The 22670-nt window shown below is 36.1% G+C and overlaps 2 protein-coding genes across 2 annotated transcripts in view; one reads left to right on the plus strand and one right to left on the minus strand.

Moving 5' to 3' along the window:
* LOC115439888 (UNC93-like protein) overlaps nucleotides 1–14977 on the plus strand; it is a 32926-nt gene extending 17949 nt beyond the window's left edge. Inside the window, exons 3-11 of the mRNA XM_030163941.2 lie at nucleotides 238–400; nucleotides 2641–2764; nucleotides 3670–3821; nucleotides 5339–5457; nucleotides 6893–7052; nucleotides 11052–11192; nucleotides 12228–12354; nucleotides 12836–12956; nucleotides 14230–14977. Coding sequence (XP_030019801.1) covers nucleotides 238–400; nucleotides 2641–2764; nucleotides 3670–3821; nucleotides 5339–5457; nucleotides 6893–7052; nucleotides 11052–11192; nucleotides 12228–12354; nucleotides 12836–12956; nucleotides 14230–14368 — 1246 coding nt within the window. The 3' untranslated portion in view covers nucleotides 14369–14977. The remainder of the gene's footprint in view (nucleotides 1–237; nucleotides 401–2640; nucleotides 2765–3669; nucleotides 3822–5338; nucleotides 5458–6892; nucleotides 7053–11051; nucleotides 11193–12227; nucleotides 12355–12835; nucleotides 12957–14229) is intronic.
* An 845-nt stretch (nucleotides 14978–15822) lies between these two features.
* LOC115439838 overlaps nucleotides 15823–22670 on the minus strand; it is an 84700-nt gene continuing 77852 nt past the window's right edge. Inside the window, exon 7 of the mRNA XM_030163859.2 lies at nucleotides 15823–19167. Coding sequence (XP_030019719.2) covers nucleotides 18916–19167 — 252 coding nt within the window. The 3' untranslated portion in view covers nucleotides 15823–18915. The remainder of the gene's footprint in view (nucleotides 19168–22670) is intronic.

A 22670-nucleotide genomic window follows, 5' to 3' on the forward strand; every position in this document is an offset into this window, starting at 1 on the left:
CACGTGGGCCACTATGGCTGGTTTTAACACCTTGTGTACGGCGGTCGCTATCCGGGCGGATATAAAATATATCCCACCCCCAGTAATGTTTTAAAATATTAATATTTTTAATAAAATAAAATGATTTATTCATCACGTAGGCGAACATAGTTGCATTTATGATAAGTCTAGGTATATGAGAATATTTAATTATTACTTAAAGTCGCTAATATAAACTAAAGTCAATTTATATTCCAGATGGCTAGGCTGCAAATGGGCAGTGTCCGTATCGTTTCTAGCCTACATGCCGTTCATAGCGGCGCAGTTTTACCCACGTCTGTACACCCTCGTTCCTGCAGGGATGATGGTTGGTTTCGGCGGAGGGCCATTGTGGTGTGCTAAGTGCACGTACTTGTCTGTGGTAAGTACATGTATTTCTTCTATTACGAGTAACTATTTTTTTGCTTAATACCAGTATTGGAACACCGCATATTATCTCTATTACGAGTAAGAATTTTTTTGCTCAATACCAGTATTGGTACAAAATTTGTGCTCGATATAGCGATAGGTTCACACCTTACCACATTACGGGAGGGATAACGGAAACATTTTTTTTTTTTTTTTTAATTTATTTATCATGAGAAGAATACAAATGTTTACAATATAATATACTCGCCAAACTTTTAAGTTTGAAGGCGAGACACGCTCGTTTTCAGTAGTATTCTTACTACACAAACACAATACTTGATTAGTTACATATTAAACTTACTACTAGTTGTTACATATTAAACTTACAAAATTAACTTTGAACCACATTGCCTTAATGTGAAATTAGGTCTTTATATTTCATCGAGAAGCACATCCTTTAGTTTTAATTTTAATAAATTTTTACTAAGGTTTGGACTTTTGCTTAATAGTTTTATTTTATTAAATATCTTAGGTACTAGATATTTTGTTAATCTTTCTCCATAATAATTGGTCACCCTCGGTTGGATGAGTTTTTTATCACTTACACTTCTAGTATCATACTTATAGTTTACATAAACTTTATAGTCGTTACTATCGTAATGTTCGATACCTATTAGATACTTAATTTTTTGTCTACGGGTAATATTTTACAAATGGTAAATAATTTATTGTAGTCCTTATCACAATTATTTTTAACATTTTTGCTAACAAGGAACTTGATCAGTCTTATTTGTAATTTTTTAATATCTTTTAAATACGTTAAGAACGTCCGCCCATATACTATAAGTCCATAACTGATCAGTGAGTCGGCAAGTGCATAATAAACAATACGTAACGTATGTCTGTTTACAACTGCGTTTAATTGATAAAACTTTCCTAACATAGCCCTTAATCTGTTACATATATTATTAACGTGCATTTTCCAGTTAAAATGTCGATCAATAGTTAGGCCTAAATAATTGAATGTATTGACATACTCTAATTGAATACAACTACAATTAATTTTATTATAATGTAGGCATTCATATGAATGCCCTATAATGCCTATATTTTTTCTGTTAATAGTTATAGCTTGTCGATTGTAAGGCGAGTGTATGTGCATGCATTTTGTTTTTGACAGATTCAATATAATTCCGTTATCGTGTGCCCACTTAGTTATATTTTCGAAATCATTTTGTATGTACTTCTGTACCTCCGATATATTTTTTGAGGCATAAACGAGACACATATCATCTGCATACATAAATACCTGACACTTTTTTACGACATTTGAGACACTGTTGACATGCATCACATATCCCACTGGCCCAAATACTGATCCAGTTGGCACTCCTAGCTCTATATTCATATCCTCACCATTCACACCTGCTATTCTTGTACGCATTTTCCTATTAGACAAATAATTTCTAAACCAATTGTTTGTGGGACCTCGTATTCCACATTCATCCATCGCTTGTAACAGGATGTCGTGATCCAGCGTGTCAAATGCTTTCTTGTAATCTATGAAAAGTGCTATTATTTGCTTACCATAGTCTAAGGATTCGTTAATGTAATCGGCAAATCCCGTTAGGGCTGTCACTGTACTGCGCCCCGTTCGAAAACCGTGTTGAGTTTCCGACAATATATTATAAGATTCTAAGAATTTACTGATCTGGCCCATAATATTTTTTTCAATAATTTTATCAATAATAGAAAGTATGGCTATTGGTCTGTAGTTAACATAGTCCAAGTGGCTTCCAGACTTATATATAGGGCGTATAATTGCTTGCTTTAATTGATCGGGATAGACACTTTTAGATAAACACATATTCATAAAATTTGCTATAACAGGACATATTTGCCGAAAACATCGCTGGCTAAAAATATACAATTTATTTAAAAATACGGCAAATAATACATCATTTTAATAATTGTATTTCTTGCTTGTTTTAATTTTTTTTTGTATTCTAGAGAAACATTTATAATATTTAAATTACAAAAATGTTGAATTCATTAATGTAACAACAATTTTTATTTTGGATTAAATTAATTAATTATGAATCATAAATTCTATTATTACGCGCAACATGTTTTAATTTAGATATAATTATATATTTATATACGTTTATTAAGTGTAATACATATTAAAATAATATTAAAATAAATAAAAATATTGTATCAGTAGTAATTGTAATATTTTTCATATCATTGCAGATTGCAGAGCCGTATGCGAAGTTATCAGGAGTCCCTGCAGAGGTGCTTGTCGTGAGATTCTTTGGGTTGTTCTTCATGTTCTACCAGATGGCGCAGATCTGGGGCAACCTCGTGTCTTCTGCCAGTAAGTATTTATTTTTAAATTATAAATTGGCTATAGGAAGTTATCGAGAAATTTATGGTTAAGTGGCAATCTCGTATGTTTTGCGAGTTAGTATTTATTTTTAATTTTAAAAATGTACTGCGAGACGGTATAGCGGAATTTATTTTTAAGTTTATTTGCGAGTTTCTGTAATTTTATTACAGTGCCCAAAATTAAAATATCATAGTTATTTGACAGATTAATAATAATAATTACTAGTCGTTTTCTGAAATAATTCTTCTATTAATTTATTACGAAGATCTGATTCTAATCACGAAACGGTGTTAAAATTCATGTTCACATCGCAAAATTAATAGACTAGCCTCAAACTTGAAAAATAATTGATACTCCAAACACTACACCCACTATCAAAAACAAGTCATTACGCAAACCACGGCCTCCCGGAATAGTTCCTTCACCAATAAAACGAAATTCGATGATTCAACTCGTCAAAGCGCAGTAAAATGTAATCATTAGGAATGCGTACAATCCGTCTATTGGTAATGTAACCTTGTTTTAACTATACGTGATAGTTGTGTAAAATGTATTTTAAACGTTGTCATAATATTAAAGTCGGAGTTCCTGCCCATTACGGTTTATTATTGCATCATATTTATTAGTCTTTTTGATAATATGTTTATATTTCGACTGTGATTTTGATTTTCATATTACACAACTGATTAAATTTTTTTTTAAAAGAAATGTTGGCGTTTATCTATATAAGATTACAAGTGTGCCGTTTGATATGAATATTATAAGTACTATTTTATAATACTTGTACATTTTAAAATTTTCTAACTGACTAACGTAGTCTTATCTTTCTTTAATAGGCTACCAATACATTCTGAATCTTATCAACAAGACTAACCTTCGTTTTTCTTCTGCAGTTCTCTCGTCATCATTGGGAGACGTTGTGACTGCAGCAAACGAGACGCTGACGTCAACTGCAGCGCCGTTCCTGACAAACGTGACTGCTTCGCCCACAGTCGAATTCGGCAGCAACTGCGGGGTTAACTTCTGTAGTAGTAGTGCATCACATGTAGGTTATATTCTAGTCTTTACACTTCTAGATCACGTAAAGCCGTCAGTCCTGCACGTGATCTCTCTCGGGTCATGTCGGATTGCCGTCTCACCGAACTATGAGAGTGAAGGAACAGAGAGTGCATCTGTGTAGTGCGCACACACTTGTGTATTATAATATCTCCGGCGTACCTTTTTTTTTTTTTTTTTTTTGTTTTCGCGGAGAAAGTGCCTTATTACTACCGCCCAGCCTTCGTGGGGGGCGACTGAGCGGTTATGCTGGGGTAACCGTGCCTTACGGCCCGGCGTTGAGCCGCCCGGATTTGATGGTGACCTTCGGGCGACCGCCGGGCCGAGTCCCTAACCCTATATGCAACTTAACCTATGCACGGCCTACCAGCTAAAACTCTGCGGTGGCCCTCTTCGGCGCATTAGGGACGGCTGCGGGCTTCCTCTGACGTTGAAGTGTCTAGTCTGCGACCGCAGCCGCCCCTGCGCGGTGCCGCCTTGCGGCCCGTCTCCTATGGGGGGGCGGGGGGCTCAGAAGCCCCCGCGCACCGAAGGACGCCCTCGGCGTCTACGGCAGTGTGAGGCCAACAGCACACTGCCGTCCATCCCATCTCCGGCGTACCTGGCTGATCTCTGTTGAGATTGGCCGCCGTGGCTGAAAATACAACTAGAAGGATTCATTCATATTCTAGTCTTTATTATTCTCAAAGAAAGCCAATTTGCTTGGCAATGGCGGTCTTAGCCAGTGCATAGCCAGGAGCGAAGCTACTGCGGTATCAGCCGTATCAGTGGTACCGGACCTTTACTGTCTTATACCTACACTGAGCTAAGCGGGCCACCAAAACTTTGCACTTCCCTGCAGGGATTCGCATAATGCATGACTCTGGACCAGGGGCGAAGCTGACGCCGTATCAGTGATATGGGGCTTTTCTTGGCCTATACCTTCGTTAAACTACGCGGGTGTTAAAAATTCGCAGTGTTCTGAAAAGTCTGCAATAAAATTTAATAAAGGGTTCCTCTATGGCAAGTTACACCCATCCCTGGACGGCAGATCTTTAAATATAATAATAGTAATATCAGCTCTGTATATATACTGTCCCAGTGCTGGGCATGAGTCTATTACTGAGAGGGATTAGGCCTCAATCCACCACGCTGGTCTACTACAAATTGGTTGACTTCACACACCATCAAAATTCCTATAGAGTTCTCTATAAAATTCTTCTCACCCGAGAAGTTTCTCGGGAATACAGGTTTCTTCCCGATTTTTTCCTACACCGTTATAGCAAGCGATAATTCACAAAGAATACACATACAATTTTAGAAAAGTCAGAGGTGTGTGCCCTTAGCATTTGAACCTATGAATTCATCTTGGCAGTCCGTTTCACACCCAACTAGGCTATTGCCGTTTACAGATCTGCCAAATATTGTAAAGAAGTCATTATGTGTATCACATCTTTTTTATTTTTAAGAAAAAAATATCATCTGGTATTCTAGAATTAGAATTAAAGCTATGTCATTATTTTACAGGAAAATACGAACTTAGTGCCGCCTTCACCGCTGAAGATCCAAGTCATAGCTGGTGTTTATCTGACGTGCATGGCCTCTGCAGTCGTGCTGGTGGCCGTCGGAGTAGACTCCCTTACCAGGTACTTAATATGTACTAATATAGTACGACCGTTTGATATTGGCCGGAGTAAAGTTAGTCACGAGTGAAGAGAGCCTTTGCTGTAGTAGACTAGCGAATGGTGACAGTTATAGAGAGCGCGTGTGACTAACTTCAAACCGGTTAAGGGGTTGTTCAAGTATTACGTATCGCAATTTTTGAGCCCCCCACCCCTCCCATGTAACGCGCCGCAACGTTATCCTGTACGCTCCCGGCCCCCTTCCAAAAGTTATGTAACTGTAAAGCGATTCTTTTTTTGTAATATTCACAATTAGTTTACGCAAAATACCGGAAAGTCGCTAAAATACCTTTGTTATTGTTTTAAAATAAAAAAAAAAAACAATGTTACACGCTTTGTACGAGACTCCCCTCCCGCGCCTGTTACGCATCGTAACGTTTTACAAGAGGCCCCCTCCCCCCAAATTGCGTTACGTAATACTTGAACGGCCCCTAAGACGTAGGCTGTGCTGTGCCAAGTACTGATGTGATATAATAATGATAAAGGAATGTTTAATGGGAGAGAATGTCCATGGCATTAAGTCCGCCTGTATACCATGTAAAAAGTGTAAATAAATAAATGAAGATTGTAGTGACATCTAGGTTATGGTATCAGAACTACTTAGCTTTCGGGCTGTATTTTTTTCATGATTAATATTGTACAAACACGGAATGTCTAAGATTTTGTTGTACTTATAGAGTGATAGGATTGTTAATCTATACTATTATATAAAGCTGAAGAATTTGTTTGTTTTTGAGCACGCTAATCTCAGGAACTACGTTATCGAATTGAGATATTCTTTCAGGGTTGGATAGCCCATTTATCTAGGTATGCTATAGGCTAATATGACACTATGACCAATTGGTACAGAGATAGTTTAAGGCTTTGGAAAGGACATGGGCTACTTTTGATGTCGGGAAAATATATAGCGGGTATTTTATCCCGGAAAACTCTTTCATGCGGGCGAAGCCGCGAGTAAAAGTTATTTTATTATAAGGTCAAAAAGAATTTTAAAATGTTTTAATTACATATTATCATAAAACATAACATAACATCACGCATTTTATCCCCGAAGGGGTATGCAGAGGCGCAACTAGGGCACCCACTTTTCGCCATATATGTTCCGTCCCATAATGTGATAGGGGGCGAGCCTATCGCCATATCGGGCACAAATTCCAGACTCCGGGCTGATACTGAGCAGAAAAACCCAAATATCACTTTGCCCGACCCGGGATTCGAACCCAGGACCTCAGAGCGCTATTGTACCGGATATGCAATACAACTACGCCACCGAGGCAGTCATATTATCATAAAAAAAAAATTTAAAAAATTAAAAATATTATCATAAAAGCCCACAGTAATAAGAAATATGTGGAAACAATTTGTGTATTTGACAAATAAATTAATTTTTTATATCTAGATACACTTCCGGGCGTAAGACAGCTTGCCATGGCAAGTCTGGTCTCCAACTCTTGGCTGTTACTCTTCGTCAATTAAGACACAAGTATCAGTTGCTGTTGTTACCTGTCATTGGGTATATCGGAGCTGAGCAGGCGTTTATGGCTGCTGACTTTACTCAGGTACAAAAATATAGAAATATAGACTAGGATTTCTATATACCAGAAAATGAAGATAGACTATAATAGACTATAATAGTCTATAATAGTCTATAATAAAGACTATAAGAGTCTTTGGTCGGTCATCAATTCGAAACTTTTTTTCTATACGGGTTCGACAAAGTGACCCCATCTTACACAAGGTGTTAAACCCCATAGTAGCCCGTAAGTAAGTACGTAAGTATGTATATCTGGTTCCAATAGGCCGGCATAATTGTTTCGACTGTCAAGGGGTAATCATCTCTCGTCTGTCGTAAATATGTATATCTGGTTCCAATAGGCCGGCATAATTGTTTCGACTGTCAAGGGGTAATCATCTCTCGTCAGTCGTAAGTATGTATATCTGGTTCCAATAGGTCGGCATAATTGTTTCGACTGTCAAGGGGTAATCATCTCTCGTCAGTCGTAAGTATGTATATCTGGTTCCAAGAGGCCTGCATAATTGTTTCGATTGTCAAGGGGTAATCATCTCTCGTCAGTCGTAAGTATGTACTGGTTTCAATAGGCCGGCATAATTGTTTCGACTGTCATCTCTCGTCAGTCGACATTCGACTGGACCCAAACCCAATTGCCATCAGGGGCAGTGGGGTCACTCTAACCATATCGACGCTGGAAAGCATAAATGCCGTAACCCTTGAAATATCAAAAATACGTTTTTTACACCGTTGGAATCAGGAAATTTTTCTGCGTCGAATGAACCCATTCTCGTTGCTCTAGGATGAAATTTTTTTTTTGCACAGCGTAAAATTTTGGTGATTTTTTTACATATCTCAGACTTTATATTGCTGTAACCCACCGAAAAACTAGTGTTTTTTGTAGTAAAGATACTTACACCATTTCATCGGTCGTAATATAAAGTGTGACCATGGTTACTACGTTAATACGGGACAATATTTTTCGACACACTCAGGTTATCTACAGCGTTTATACGGTATGTAAATAATATACACTCTAAAAGTTACAACGTTTACATGGTATGTGACATGAGGAGATTACTAATTTAAATCCTTTTACATCGTTTGAAAATACGATCCGTACCGTATCGATCGTTTGAAAATATTTGAATTACTGCGTTAATACAGTCGCGTGGCACCTTTTTGCAGCCGACGAAACGTCTTAGTCGCTTCGTGTCGTGCAGTGTTGTGTTTGCTGTAAGTTGGAGCTTTCCGCCAATTGGGCGCTCTTTTAACGATAAGTTTTTAATTACATTCATATTTTTTTTTTATTGATTATACACTAATTAACCATTGTCCAATGTTTCCTTTTATTATAATTTACTGAAATAAGTAAATTATAACCTAACTACTATCGTTATGTAAAATGTAGGAGCAATATTAATTTTAGTAATACAATTTTGAAGCATTTCTTGAGATCTTGAATATCTCTTAATTGACACTGATTAAAATTTTGTAATTTTGATAAGCAAAAGTAGTAGATAAAATAAGTCTGTGAGTTATAATAAAAACGTCCTGAGATTATTTTTTTTTTAAGAATAAATGTTAAAATTACTTAATTAAATAATATATTTAGTAATTTGATTTCAGATGTCGTTTGCACGTCGTATATGGCGAAAATATTTAATACTAGAGCGTAATTTCATCTCAAATAATGATGTTATGACAGATGAAACTGAAAATTGTAACTATAAAAAAATAACGATTCTCAGTGAAAAAATCTATAAAGAAATAAACGGAAAATTAATAGAAATTCTTAATACTAGGTTTTGACATGAGAAATTGGCATTTTGTATGGGAAAAATACATACTGGATTTTTTTTTAAATATAATTAATTAATCAAAGTATGCGCCATTGTTATCTATGCATTTTTGCTATTTGTAGAGAGTTCATTAATCTCTTTACTAAAAAAAACATGGGGGCGAGAATCAATAAACTTTCTGGAGGCGGTTTTGAATACCACATTGGAGTCGAATTTTTTTCCTTATAAAAGTTATCGAATTTACTGAAAAGATGGTAATTGTTGGAGCAAGGTCCGGAGAGAGTACGGCGGATGTCGCAGACATTTCAATTGCAACTCCTCTAGTTTAGTGGCTGTCTGCTGTGCAGTGTGTGGTCTAGCCTTGTCCTGAAGCAGCAGTGGCCTACAGCGATTGACCAGCCTCCGTTTGGCAGCTAGTTTGCCCATCATGTTTTGCAGTTGCTGATAATAGATATCTGCCATAATCGTTTGGCCAGATTTTAGAAAGCGTTAGTGAACGACACCGGTACTAGTCCACCAAACACTCACAAGTAATCTTCTTTGAATCATAATGATTTCTTATGTTTACGCGAATGTTAGACATTGAAATTAAACAAATTTTCCGGATTCTATCGCGGTTTGAATCAATTTTCCCTTGGGGCAGGATTTGAATGGTTCTCTAGGATCCAGCCATTGTGACGAACACTTTTCATTACAGGTAATCATTCGATTACAAATCCTATAATTATTGTGTCGGTTGAGCAATGTAACGCAGCATTCGACGCGATTTTGCTGGTTTGATTCAATCAATCTATGAGGTACCTTTCAAGCTATTTTGCTTTCCTGATTTGCTTCAAAAGGGTTACAATACTTTTATCGCTCACACCGAACCCTGCAGCTAACTCTAAAGTGGTTTGCGATGGATCCGCTTCCATAATAACTTTTAATTCCTCAGTATTCACTTTCGTTTCCAGCCGTCCACGGGGCTTATTCTGAACGTCAAAATTTCCAGAAAGAAAACGTTGGAACCAAAAAGGTACCGTGTTTTCTTTTACGACACCAGCTCCATACCCATCGTCAATACCTAACAATAACAATAATGTTTCTGAAGAAACAAAAGACCATCAACAATCGAACGTACTATGATAAGGAAATATTGACCAAAGTTAATTTTGTCTATAATATTTAGTTGAAGAAAACAATAATTATTACCTATTTATTGTATTTTATTCATTTATTTTATAAATTGTATTTATATTATTTGTTTTATTTAATTATTAATATTGCTAAAATAGCTTTTAAAGGTAGTTGTCATGATTCGATTATGATTTTAAGAATTTCATTTTTAAGTTATTTCTTCGAAGATTCCAAAGCAAAAGAAGCTGATTCCGAGAACGCTGTTCAAAAGGAATAAAGATGTTCAGAAGATTAATGAGAAAGAAAAAGTCTATAATATAGTAGAGTTAAAAATCAGTGAGAGGTTGAATCATAAAAGTAAAGGATTACTCATTTTTATATTTTTAGATTGTTTTTATTGCTTACCATTTAATGTAAGAGAGATTTCTACAAAGGAATATACAGTAGAGTGATAAAAGTTAATTTAATATAATAATTTTGTAGACAAAAAGAGAGTTCCTAATAAAAATATTAGTTTTTAACTTTTTAAAAGTCTTTTATTCCAACTTCTACCATAGTTACAGCATTTTATTGACGTTTAAGAATAGTCTGTTCCATTGCTTACAGCATTTTAAAATAGAGAGTATGCTAATTACAACGTTAATGCTTTCCCAAAAAACGTGACAAAATGAATCTTTCATACTTTGTTTAATATGGTTACAGCGTTTTCAAGGTCTCAAAAAAAAGTTCTATTTGCCTTGTCCCATATTAAATCTTGTCCAGGGAACTTTAGATGAAATAGCTAATGACCATATTATAGCTGAGCACAAACTGCACAACTTTGCTAAAAACCGCAAGCTCATAGGTGTAACGGTTCACGAGTTATGATTTTTTTTCTAAAATTTCAAAAGTTTTTTGGCTCTGGTGTAAAGTTCATACTTTCAGGGTTACAGCGTTTATGCTTTCTAGCGTCGATATAAAAAAAAATAGGTGCCGTATATACCAGCTTCCAGTGGAAAATATTTTTATAAAATGATAAATTGCCTGTTAAAACATTCATAGCAATACGCATATCCTCCACATTATGATTCTTGGAGGAGTTTGCGAGTTAAATACTCAAATAAATTTATTTACTATCACAATTCCTTCAGGCGTTCGTCGGCTGCGCTTATGGTATCAACAACATCGGTTTCGTGATGATATGCTTTGGAGTGTGGAACGCGTTGGCCGCCCCCGTGGCTGGCGCGGTGGTCAAACTCACCGGCAGGTACCCCGTCATGGTTACCGCTCTGGTAAGCATTAACAATGATTTATGTTTACGCGAATGTTACACATTAAAATAAAACTATTTTATGGAATATATCGCGGTTTTTACGGACCCGTGACTACGTAGGCTGCTAAGTCTTCGGGAGAAAATTATAATTTCGGAACAGCTATAAAATCCGCAAAATAGTTCTATTTTAAGTATTTAATAAGTTTCAAATATAAAAACTGCAATTTTGTAAATAAACCATCAATTTCGTCAGTCATGGCGATATTTTATCGCCTAGTTGTTCTAGTTGTAACTTACATGGGCTATAGTCTGGGAATATAGTTATATGATATACAAATCTGGGCACTACTGTAATGGTCGATAAAAAGCCAAATTATTACTGTAACATGCAGTAAAATGGTATTTGCCAATATCATTAAAGCGGAACAAATGACTGCCTCGGTTGCATAGTTGTACTGCATGCGCGGTACAGCAGCGCTCTACGGTTCGGGCAAAGTGATATTTGGATTTTTCTGCACAGAATCAGCCCGAAGTCCGAATTATTTTTGCCCGATATGGCGATACGCTCGCCCCCTATCACATCACGGGACGGAACACACGTGGCGAAAAGTGGGTGCCCTGGTTGCGTCTCTGCATACCCCTTCGGGGATAAATGAGTGATGTTATGTTTGTCTTATGTCATTATAAGGCATATCTGTCACTTAATGGTGGCAATAAAAACCAAACATATATGAATTATATAAAAATGAATCTCCATTTCCCTTGGTCATCGCATCACGCGTGAACGGGTATAACAATTTCGCTAATTCTTTTTGTTGTTGTATTAATTATTGTCAGGAGGTTCTTATGAAAGGAAAAATTCCAAAAATTGCGCGAAAAATTAGAAAACTTAACGAAAATATTAACTTTATATAATTGTCACTTGTTTGAAATAACTGTCAGCGATTGACAGAGTGCGCGCTGCAAATTCATAGTTAAGATGGGACAACGTCTGTCGGGTCAACTAGTATGAATTAAAAATGCACAAATGTAAAATTAATCTGAATTTCGCCAGATTCTGAATCTTGGCCTACTTACCGCATTGCTACATTGGAGGCCAAACCCTGACCAGTGGATGGTGTTCTACTTGCTCGCTGCGGTGTGGGGCGCTGCTGATGCTGTGTGGCTGGTGCAAATCAACGGTAAGTTCATGTTTTGGATTGTAAAGGAAGTAACGCAGCACACGTTGTCGAGTAACTATACATTTTTTCGAATTAAATTTTCTCAAATCATGACAATCATTATTAATCAATAATCTAGTGATTGCTACGTAGAAAATTTGGGAACCACTACTTAGTACTTATCTTTATAATGATAATGGGATTTATTCTTTCTTCCTATTCAAATTTACATTGTAGCCAGTGTAACAACTGGACGTAATAAGACTTAACACCTTCCGCAGTGGAATACCAAACAATACTTTGTAATTCATGGTTTTGGATGGTATCTCTACTGTTTATGGGCGGTCGTATCGCTTAACATCAGGCGAAGGGCAAGTTCGTCTCATCATCCCAAAAATAAAAAACCCTACCAAACATCAAAATTCGTTTAGTAGTTCAGCCGTGATAGCATAACATACATACTTACTATAGCATTTATTAAGTATTGGTAATTTTATTTCAGCACTGTCAGGAATTCTGTTTCCCGGTGATGAGGAAGCTGCGTACTCCAACTTCAGACTGTGGGAGGCGACTGGAAGCGTCCTGTCTTACGGCACTGCGCCTTACCTTTGTGTGAGGACGAGGTACGTCATTAGAGTAGCTACGGTTTTCTAGGGAAGGCAGTTTTTTTTTAAGTACAGACCCCGCAGTCAACACCGAGGGGAACCTGCGAACGGTATACTGGTTCCTCCCGGCTTAGCGACTGAGGGGCCCTGGAGGAAGAGAGGAAGAGGAGAAATAGGGAAGGAAAGAAGGAGAAGGAAGAGGAAGTATGAGAATGGGCGCAGTGAAAAGGAGAGGAAATGTTCACGAGTCCCTCCTAGGCTCCTATGTGTAATTACAACCACGGGGTATACACACTTAACTGTGTAACTAGGGTCGCGACAAATGTCCTCCCGTGCATGGGCGTGCATTCGGTGTGGAGACCGAGCGCACAGGAATTACCTAGGGGGGGAGAGAAGGCAGTTGGGAGAAGCTAAATAAAAACCTCGCCAAATTTACCAAAAGCCCCGCACCACGCGAGGTAAGAGTGTAAGGCTTTGTCTACGTAGGGCAAAGATGATTTTAGAGTCGGCACCACTTTTGTCCCCCCCAGCTACTCCCATGGGTACGTGAAATAATGTGATTGTTAGGTACTGAAAGTAGTTTCAGTTTGTGTCGTGAGATGTCGCTAAATTCCAATCGGATTTTGTTAGTGGTTGAAGAATTAAAAGAACTTGATTATTGTATTGTAGAGTTTTATATACAACTAATATTAGCGACAAATTTTTATTTTATATTACCTATTGATATTGAGCTACATAATACATTTTTGTGGAATGATTACAGAGAAATAAAAGTCCTGTCAATAAAGTTATAGCAAATCTTGCCGTAAACCTTTTAAAGGCGTTAATGTAGAGCGCCTAAAGAAAGATATATATTCATAACAATGTTTATTTTTCTCTTCAATTTTTATTATTATTTCATTGACTATGGTTTATGACACATGAGGCATTATTTTTTTCTTAATAGATGATAGTATTTTATTCAGGTGAAAAAATCGCTACATGCACAGAAATATAGATAATGTTATTCCAATTTCGTTCTACTTACTTTTTATTTCTACTTTTTAGTAATGATTTCTTATGTTTACGCGAATGTTAGACATTGAAATTAAACTAATTTTCGGATTCTATCGCGGTTTTAGTATTTTATTTTCTCCCGACGTTTCAGTCCCCCCCGTGACCATGAAGGCTGCAAAGTCTTCGACAGGTCGGGAGAAAATAAAATACTAAAACCGCGATAGAATCCGAAAATTAGTTTAATTTCAATGTTTACTTTTTAGTGTTTTACTAATAAATATAAAATAATTTCCAGGTTATACATTCTCATTGGATTTTTATTGGTTGGTTTCACCGGATACACGATCATCGAGCTGATGGAATACAGAGTGAAGAAAGCGCATCATTTGGAGAGGAACTTCGAGCTCGTCGAAAAGAAAGAGCAAGAAGGTTAATTATGACATAAGGTTTAATAATGTACATAACTTATTTATAATGCTAAACCTCGTTTGCCTCTCTTCCGCCATAATTTACTAAAATTATTTAAGTATATATACGTTAAGTTTTACGAACGAATAAATAGATATGATTAGCTATACTTAGCAGTGTCGAATGGTGAAATGTTCCAAAAGAGAACTCGATAAGTAAAAAAAAACAGTATAACATATAGGTACTAACAGGCATAAATTCAGTCTACAAATCGTTCTAATGATAATTAAATTATATATAAAGGTAAGCCGACAGGAATCGGACTCGGACTATATGGTAACTTCGCCATTGATACTTAGGTAGTAAATGTATTATATCGATGTGTGGTTTTATTCAGTCTAAGAATATTATTATTGATATAAGTAATGAAATCATAATTTCTATGTTGACAATAATATTATTACATTTTGTTTTATACTATGATGAGAATGTTATGTATTTGTATGAGATTATTTAGTTTTAACTTCGCAAGTGTGTACAAATGACAAACTATCTTTACGAATTAATTTCCTACGATTATATTGCATATCAGAATGTGTGCGAAGATGTTTAATAAAGCCGATTTCAATAACCGATTCCAATTTTAAATTTTTGATCCGATCTCGAAAATAAACCAATCAAAATAAGTCATTTGATAGCATGTCAAAAATACTTTATTCTGATTGGTCCATTTTCAAATCGACGGTTAATGTTTAGATGTTTGCGGTACAAATGTTATTACATGATTTTTGTATATTAATATTAAATAGTGCTTTGTATTGAGAGAAAATATTTGGAATATTCGCGATTATACGATGGTATATCGTGTTTGAAGATTCTCAAAATGCAATAACTATCAATGTTTTTTTTTTATACGTGACCCTACTGTATCTGATGGTAAGTAGATTGGGATCTAATATTAATTTAACCGACGATAAATGATTACCCTTCGATAGTCGATACAATTACGTCGGCCTGTTAGAACTGGATATACACGAGCTGATCCCAGAACGCGACACACGTGTGCCACTATGGCGGGTTTTAACACCTTGTGTACGGTGATTGCTATCCGGGTGTATATAAAATATGTAGTAGTTTACCAAGTATACCTGATTTGTATATATTAATTAACTGTGAGTATTAATTCACAGTTAATTGACTGCCTCCGTAGCGTAGTTGTACTGCATGCGTGGTACAGCAGCGCTCTGAGGTCCTGGGTTCGAATCCCGGGTCGGGCAAAGTGATATTTGGGTTTTTCTGCTCAGCATCAGCCCGCAGTCTGGAACTTATGGCCGATATGGCGATAGGCTCTCCCCCTATCACATCATGGGATGGAACACATTGGCGAAAAGTGGGTGCCCTGGTTGCGCCTCTGCATACCCCTTCGGGGATAAAATGCGTGATGTTGTGTGTGTGTGTGAATATTAATAAAACAATTTTATAGTTTCAATAAATCATTGTTTTTATTCTCTCCACATAAATACTTGAAATCGGATCAAACTTAAACAACTAAACAAGCTAAAATTATCTAAGTACAAGTTCGCAAGGAAACTGATGTGACTAAACCTTTTATTTATAATCATTTAAAATAACAATATGTTAAGTCTTTCGTGAGAATAATTATTTTGATTAAAAAATATTTTTTATTAGCACCTTTCTTATGCATAGTGTTGGGAAAAACGATTAAAAAAAATTATGATATTAAAATTTATTCATTCGAAACATATTGTTATTTTCACACACTCGAAATATTCTATAGGTACAAATTTACAGTCGATAATACACGTCACTGGTCCATTCGTATCCCTTATTTTGAAGTATTCACCGTTATTACCAATATGTTGGTAAACTTACAGCTGCATCAGGCATTGAAGGTAAATATATTTCCTATATAAAGTTTATTAAAGTATTTAAAATCTGATTTAAAGCGTTCAACCGTAATACTTTACCGAAAAGAATATTATTTACTAATTTTTAGGAAGACCGGTTCAAGGCACGAAGCTTTATTTTATCTAAAAATAGCACCTTATTTTTGTAAAAAATTTAATAGTCACAGGTTTGATTACTGGTTGTGATTACCTTAATAAAGTACAATTATGTTTAAGTACGGGTAATTAGTTAAAATTTATCCATTACCCCATTCTGGGGTAAACTTCAATATTAAATTATTTAGTTTAGTGGACCACATTACTTACTATTCGTATGTATACTGATGTTTCATACACTATTTTGGCAATTAAGGAGATTACCACAGGTTATAAAAACCATTTTATATTATCTGTAGACGTTACTAGATTTTTAAATCTATTATAGACATGGTATTTAAAATAGAATAAATCTGATTTATTAATATTTAAGTGCGTATGTAATATAATGCGTTTAGTATTTCTCTCAAGAGACGATATATATTAATACGGGAAGACAAAACTTTATACCGCTTTTGTGTCAGATTATGAATTATGTCAGATTTGACATAATTCATAGTGTAAAAAATATAATTTATGTATAAATGAGGCACAAATATAATTTCACAAATATTAGACAGTCGAATTTGGATCACTGGACGATTAGTGGTTCTATTTATTCCATGCAATTTGGAAAACCAAGTCGGTGAACACAGTCATGAAAACAAATCTATAAAATTCATCTAAGCATCTGCAAAGAGCAAAGGTACAAACATCGAACAGTCTTATCTATTTTAAATACCATGATTTATTTACAAATATTCTATACTCGTTACAATATACGACAAAAAATATTATGCACATTGAAATATCATATACAAAATCTAAATATATGTAAAACCGCGTGTTGACGCAATTGTGTTATCATACTGAGCTTTATTCAGGTGTGATAAGGCTACGTAACGCACAAATAATACATTTATACAATTAATTATGTACATGACCCTGTAGCCTCGTAGCACTTGGGCTATTTACACATAAACATTATATCAGGGCCCTTTTAGCACCAAAACACTAATTTCGTTGTGATAACTGCTGCTAATGACTTAATTCCTGTGGATTTAATTTCCAGATTACCCCAAGTTCAACCATATACCATGGGGTATATGGTTAAATTTGGGGTAATCTGCTATCCTGATTTTAGGAAGGGTTTGCAATCACTGCTGAAGTGGATTGTTAAAGCTATGTTTGGTGATTACAATGTAAAGTCCTTGTTAGATATATAGTTGTGGTGTAAGAATTATTGTTAACCATCAACTTTAGAGTTGACTTTTAGGTATATAAAAAAAATATTATTGAAAGCGTCATTGGAACCCTTACTCGATCGGGAACTTTAACTAAAGTTCCAACTGGTGTCACAGGGTACCTTTTTTTTTCGTTTTCGCGGAGAAAATAGAGTAACTTACATGCCAATTTATTTAATGTTTCTAAACATCGGGTTGAAAATTAAAACTTGTAGAGCTTTCAAATTAAGCTGTAATGCGTGGTAGGTATTAAAATAAAGAGTTATTTATATTTTACTCAATAATATTCCTTGATTAAGTCATTAGCGCAAACCATAAAATAAAAAGTTAAAAATTACATTTAACACATTTGGACGGCAATATTTATAGTTACTGTATCTTATTATATACAATGATACTCTTTAAGCTAGGTTAACACTAAAACATCCTTAAATTGTATACTAAATGCAAAATCTATGAATAGGAAGACTATTTGACAGACTGACGGTCTGTAAGAGGCCTTAGAAAATTATGCGATTCCATATTCGATATGAGCCAATGTTGCTCGCGTTAAATATTGTTTGGAAGTAAGTCTTGAAACTGGCCAACCGGAAGATTTATTATAAAATTAGCATGTGCCTTGTTATTTATGGTACTAAATTATTCTTTTTAAGCAAGACACACACGTTCCGAGAAATTTCAATAGTCAAAATTAATGTTACAGTTTTTTAAAGTCATTTTGACTCTATAGTTCAAATAGAGTTTCTAGGACCGTGTGAGACCAGCCGAAGATTTTTGAAAACCAGTATAAATTTGGAGTATCGGATATTGATAATGTCAAAAAGCTCTTTTATCGTATTTCCAAAATAATATATGTAAGGACAACTACAAACAATTTGGCACCATCTTCACCATAAGATTTGAGCGCAATCTTCATAATGCTGATGAATATAATGTTCCTTATTGATTACCTGTTTGATTACCTTGGCGTTGTGAAGTGTATGGAAAATATGATTAACGACTTTCATATAATCTGCCTACCTTCACATTCGTACCAAAGAGGATAATGAGCCAGGTATAAGACCTCTTATCCACACAGAAGCACAGTTTGGTACAAATTAACAAGTTGGCAATGTAGAGCGGCATTTTGTAAAATATATTCTGTTCGATTTTTAAATTTGACAGAATGCTATATTTTAAAATCGCTCTATGCTTGCCATCTGCCAACTTTGGTGCACTATAGACATAATTTCACATAACATAAAAGATTTGTCAGTAAAATACTGGCATAACAGGAACGAGACGAGAATATTCTAAAAAATAAAAACTGTTTAAAAATAGAACGTTCTAACTGGGACTGGTGGTGTTACTCCGCGGCTCTGATTTGAGTGCGGCGCCGTTGATTTTAGTGATGTTGTTTGGAGAAGACTGCGGTGCTGTTGGAATAGCTGCCTGGCATTGTGCGCAGGGCTCGAGTCTTCTGGCAATAACTGCTCTCAGTTTTAATGCTGGTCCAAGTTTCATCTGCAGCATCCCTGTTAAATGGTCCTCGGTTAGGAGTGGCAGGCCTGCACCGTCGATTCTTTGTTCACGGAAATTCTGAAACGAAGAGAAATTATGTTGTCAGTTACATATTTCAAATTCAATTCTCACTACGGCACTTGGAAATCGACTTGAGAACTTAATGGATATTAAATCCCTACTAGAAATTTCATAAGTAATAAACATCAATACAACTAAAAACTACGATAGATTATAAAAAAACCGTCCGTTGCCATTTCGTTCTTATTTCTGACCATTCATGAATGGTATATAAAATTTAATGTAGTAATTAAAATCCGAACGGATAATAACGATCTAGTTGGCTGGCACCTGACGCGTTCGGATACAGCGACTCAATCATCTACATATTTATACATTATTTTACGCGTTGTAATTAACGTTTCTGTTTTTATTGCGATTCGATGTGTTCATTAGAGTGAATAGATTAAATTTAGAATTGTAAAGTGCAGGCTTATGTTGATAAAGGGTTATTGGTGTTTTTTTTGGGTTCGTTTTTCAAGTTCACCATAAATTGTAACGAATAAACGTGTAGATACAAATATTAATTCAATTGAAATATAACGTATGTTAAGAAGATAAATATACATTTTTTATATTAATTTATGAGTTAATTTAACCTGCTTTAATATACAAATGATTAACAAATGTTACATATAATGGATAGGTCTATCAATTAGGTTATTTCTATGTTAGTGCTATGCTAATATGCACTGAGTGTAATCTAAATCCTAAATAGTTGTTATCTACTAACGGTTTTATTACATTGTCTGTAATTTGTGAACAGGTCACTATCATATTTATTCAGTTGGTAATAGCAAAATGTATATTAAGACAGATAAATAACAACTTCGTTATGAGGTTAATTGAGAATGTTATCCACATGCGGAATGCAGTACAAATAAAAATGACAATATGTCTCGTGTACATTTGTAATTAGTATAAATATTGTAAGTTAAAATTAAACAGAAACTATCAAGTATCAAGAAGGTTGGCGAGTGTGGGTCGCGCTGGTCGCGGTCGCGGCGCTGCGTCCACCGACCTGTCATCTCCGCGGGAACGTTGACAAAAACCGCGCCGCCTACGTGACGTCCTGCGCCCTCCACCTGCCCCCGCGCGCCCCCGCCCGCCGCCGCCCGCCCCGCTGACCACAGCCACCTCCGAGCTCGACCACTTTTTACCGCGCGACATTTGCCCGGAGTTCGATCCGTGTCATCCGACGTATTTCTTTTTTAAATTGCGCCGACGTTCGATTATTTTATTTTTTAATTTTATAAGGCTTCGGAGCGGACGGCGCGCGGCCGTCGAGCGGTAAAAAGCGATAGGGTATAAAAAAGCCTATGAATAATTAAAGCGAGATAGCTACTGGTTAGATCATGGGAACGGAATTATTTTGCGGCGACAGGTCGGCGGCTGGCGGTGGCGGCGGTGGCGGCCGAGACGCGCTCCGCTCTACGACAGGTCAATTTGCGCGACTCATTTTGTTTCCTTTGAGTTCGCCATTAGCGTTATCCCGGCCTCGGCAGCAAATTTACTTTTATGCAAATGAAAAAGCGCTCGCTTCGGAACGAGATTAGAATACTGGCCGCCTTAAAGATATCGAATGAAGTGGAGCGCAGGGTCGAAACGACCGGCCAACCTTCGGTGATTTGGATCGGGGGCATACTTATGTTTAATGGGGGTTAGGCGAGAGCCTGTTCGGGACTCTAATGCCCGTGCCCCGGGGTCGCGAGTGACCCTCGTCCCGACCAAATGAAGTGGAATGATATTCGAGAAAATTGTTTAATTGGGGGTCAAATTACGGGTTCGGAGAACGATCGCGGACCAGTTTGGTTCGTTTGACCTTTTTGTTTAGAATTAATGTGGAAGAAAGACGGGAGACAGGTTTGTGATTAGCCCTCTATTTGAAATGCTTTTACGTTAATAAAGGGTTCTGATTGTATCAAAGTTGTGGAATGTGGAGTTTAAGTCGTTATATTGTACATTTATTGCCTGTTAACGATTGCCTACTTTAAATAAACTTTAAAATGCGTATTTTATTAAGTTGAATGTGTTTTTGTCATTTAATATATGCAGTATTTTTGGCAAACACATTCATATTTTTATATACTTTGTCGTTACCATCTGTAACTGATTAAGTATGTTTCGATAGAGAACTGTACTTTCAGCATAACACCAAATTTCAAGTACAACTTACTGGCAATGGATATGAAACCGATTGCCTAATCCACACAATAATACACCAACTCAGAAACAACTTCATATAACTTATAAAACTTACACAAAACATTTAATCACCATCGCTAACGCTTATTATGCAAACTATGAAAAACGTCACAACTCAACCTGTCCACATTTTATTTACAGTCCACAGATAGGCACTGCGTACCGCCCGTGGCCATGAACCCCGGTTTAAATTGCACCCAGCAGCCAGAACAGGTTGCTGGGAGCAAAAAAGGTTAAAGTATGTTCCTTTGGAGCGAGGGGGTACGGGGGCTAATGACAGGGGCACCGCGGCGCCCGAGGCGGCTACCGCGCAAATTGATGCCTCGGCCGGCTCTGGAACCTTTGCTCCCGGCTAGTGATGCGCAACGTCGATAAATAGCCGCGCCGGCGAATTATGGCGGCTCGTTTATCATGTTTGATAGTGTTGGTACTTTCGTGCGCACCTAAACCTATATTTAATTATAGAACGCTGGTAAAAATTATTAATTCGTTCATAAGGCAATTTTTATTGGTTATCGAGATCGATAATCGTGGTAGCATCACTATTCAAACCCGCATTACACTATAAAGATTGGTATTAAGTATGAAGTGTACTCGCATGGGCTGCCGGCTGTACGGAGCTCGTCCGGTAATTATAATCTGAGACCATCGTTTCACAATGCCTTTTATTTTCTTTTATGGAAGCGTTTTTAACGAATGAGAGGTTTGGTTTGACCGGTGGATACCATAGATTTTGCTGTTGTGGTATAACATTTTGTTTTGAACTGTATAGTGTAAATTATCATTTATGGCGTAATGAATATGAAGAAAAGTTTGAAACTAATGTAGAAAAGAATAATATAGAACATATTTCGAATAACTAGCATCTATTTTTCAGTAACATATTTTCAATACGTAAACTTCATCAGTTTTATATTATTAGTACATTAGAATAATTGCCTAGATCTTATAAATACTGTATTATTAATGGAGGTACTACCCAAACATATGTTTTACTTGATTAGGATGGCATGCTAAATTATTTTATACGAAGTTGCAAATATAAAAAGTAATCCATAAAACATCATTTAAAATGACTACGAAATGAGTCGATTATATTTTAAATAATAAATAGTATGTGACCACATAATGGGAAGTTTTTGCCAGAAATAAAGCCTTGTTGTTTTTAGCATCATTTCTGTTTTAGGTAAAAACAAAAAAGTTTTTAACGATTACTATAAAAATGTATTGTGTATCACTCGTCAGATAAAAATCTTATTACAAATAACATATAGTCAATGGAGGTACATTCTCAGTTTTTATATAAAACACAAAAA

The sequence above is a fragment of the Manduca sexta genome, chromosome 14 (genome assembly GCF_014839805.1).
Source record: "Manduca sexta isolate Smith_Timp_Sample1 chromosome 14, JHU_Msex_v1.0, whole genome shotgun sequence".
Classification (NCBI taxonomy): domain Eukaryota; kingdom Metazoa; phylum Arthropoda; class Insecta; order Lepidoptera; family Sphingidae; genus Manduca; species Manduca sexta.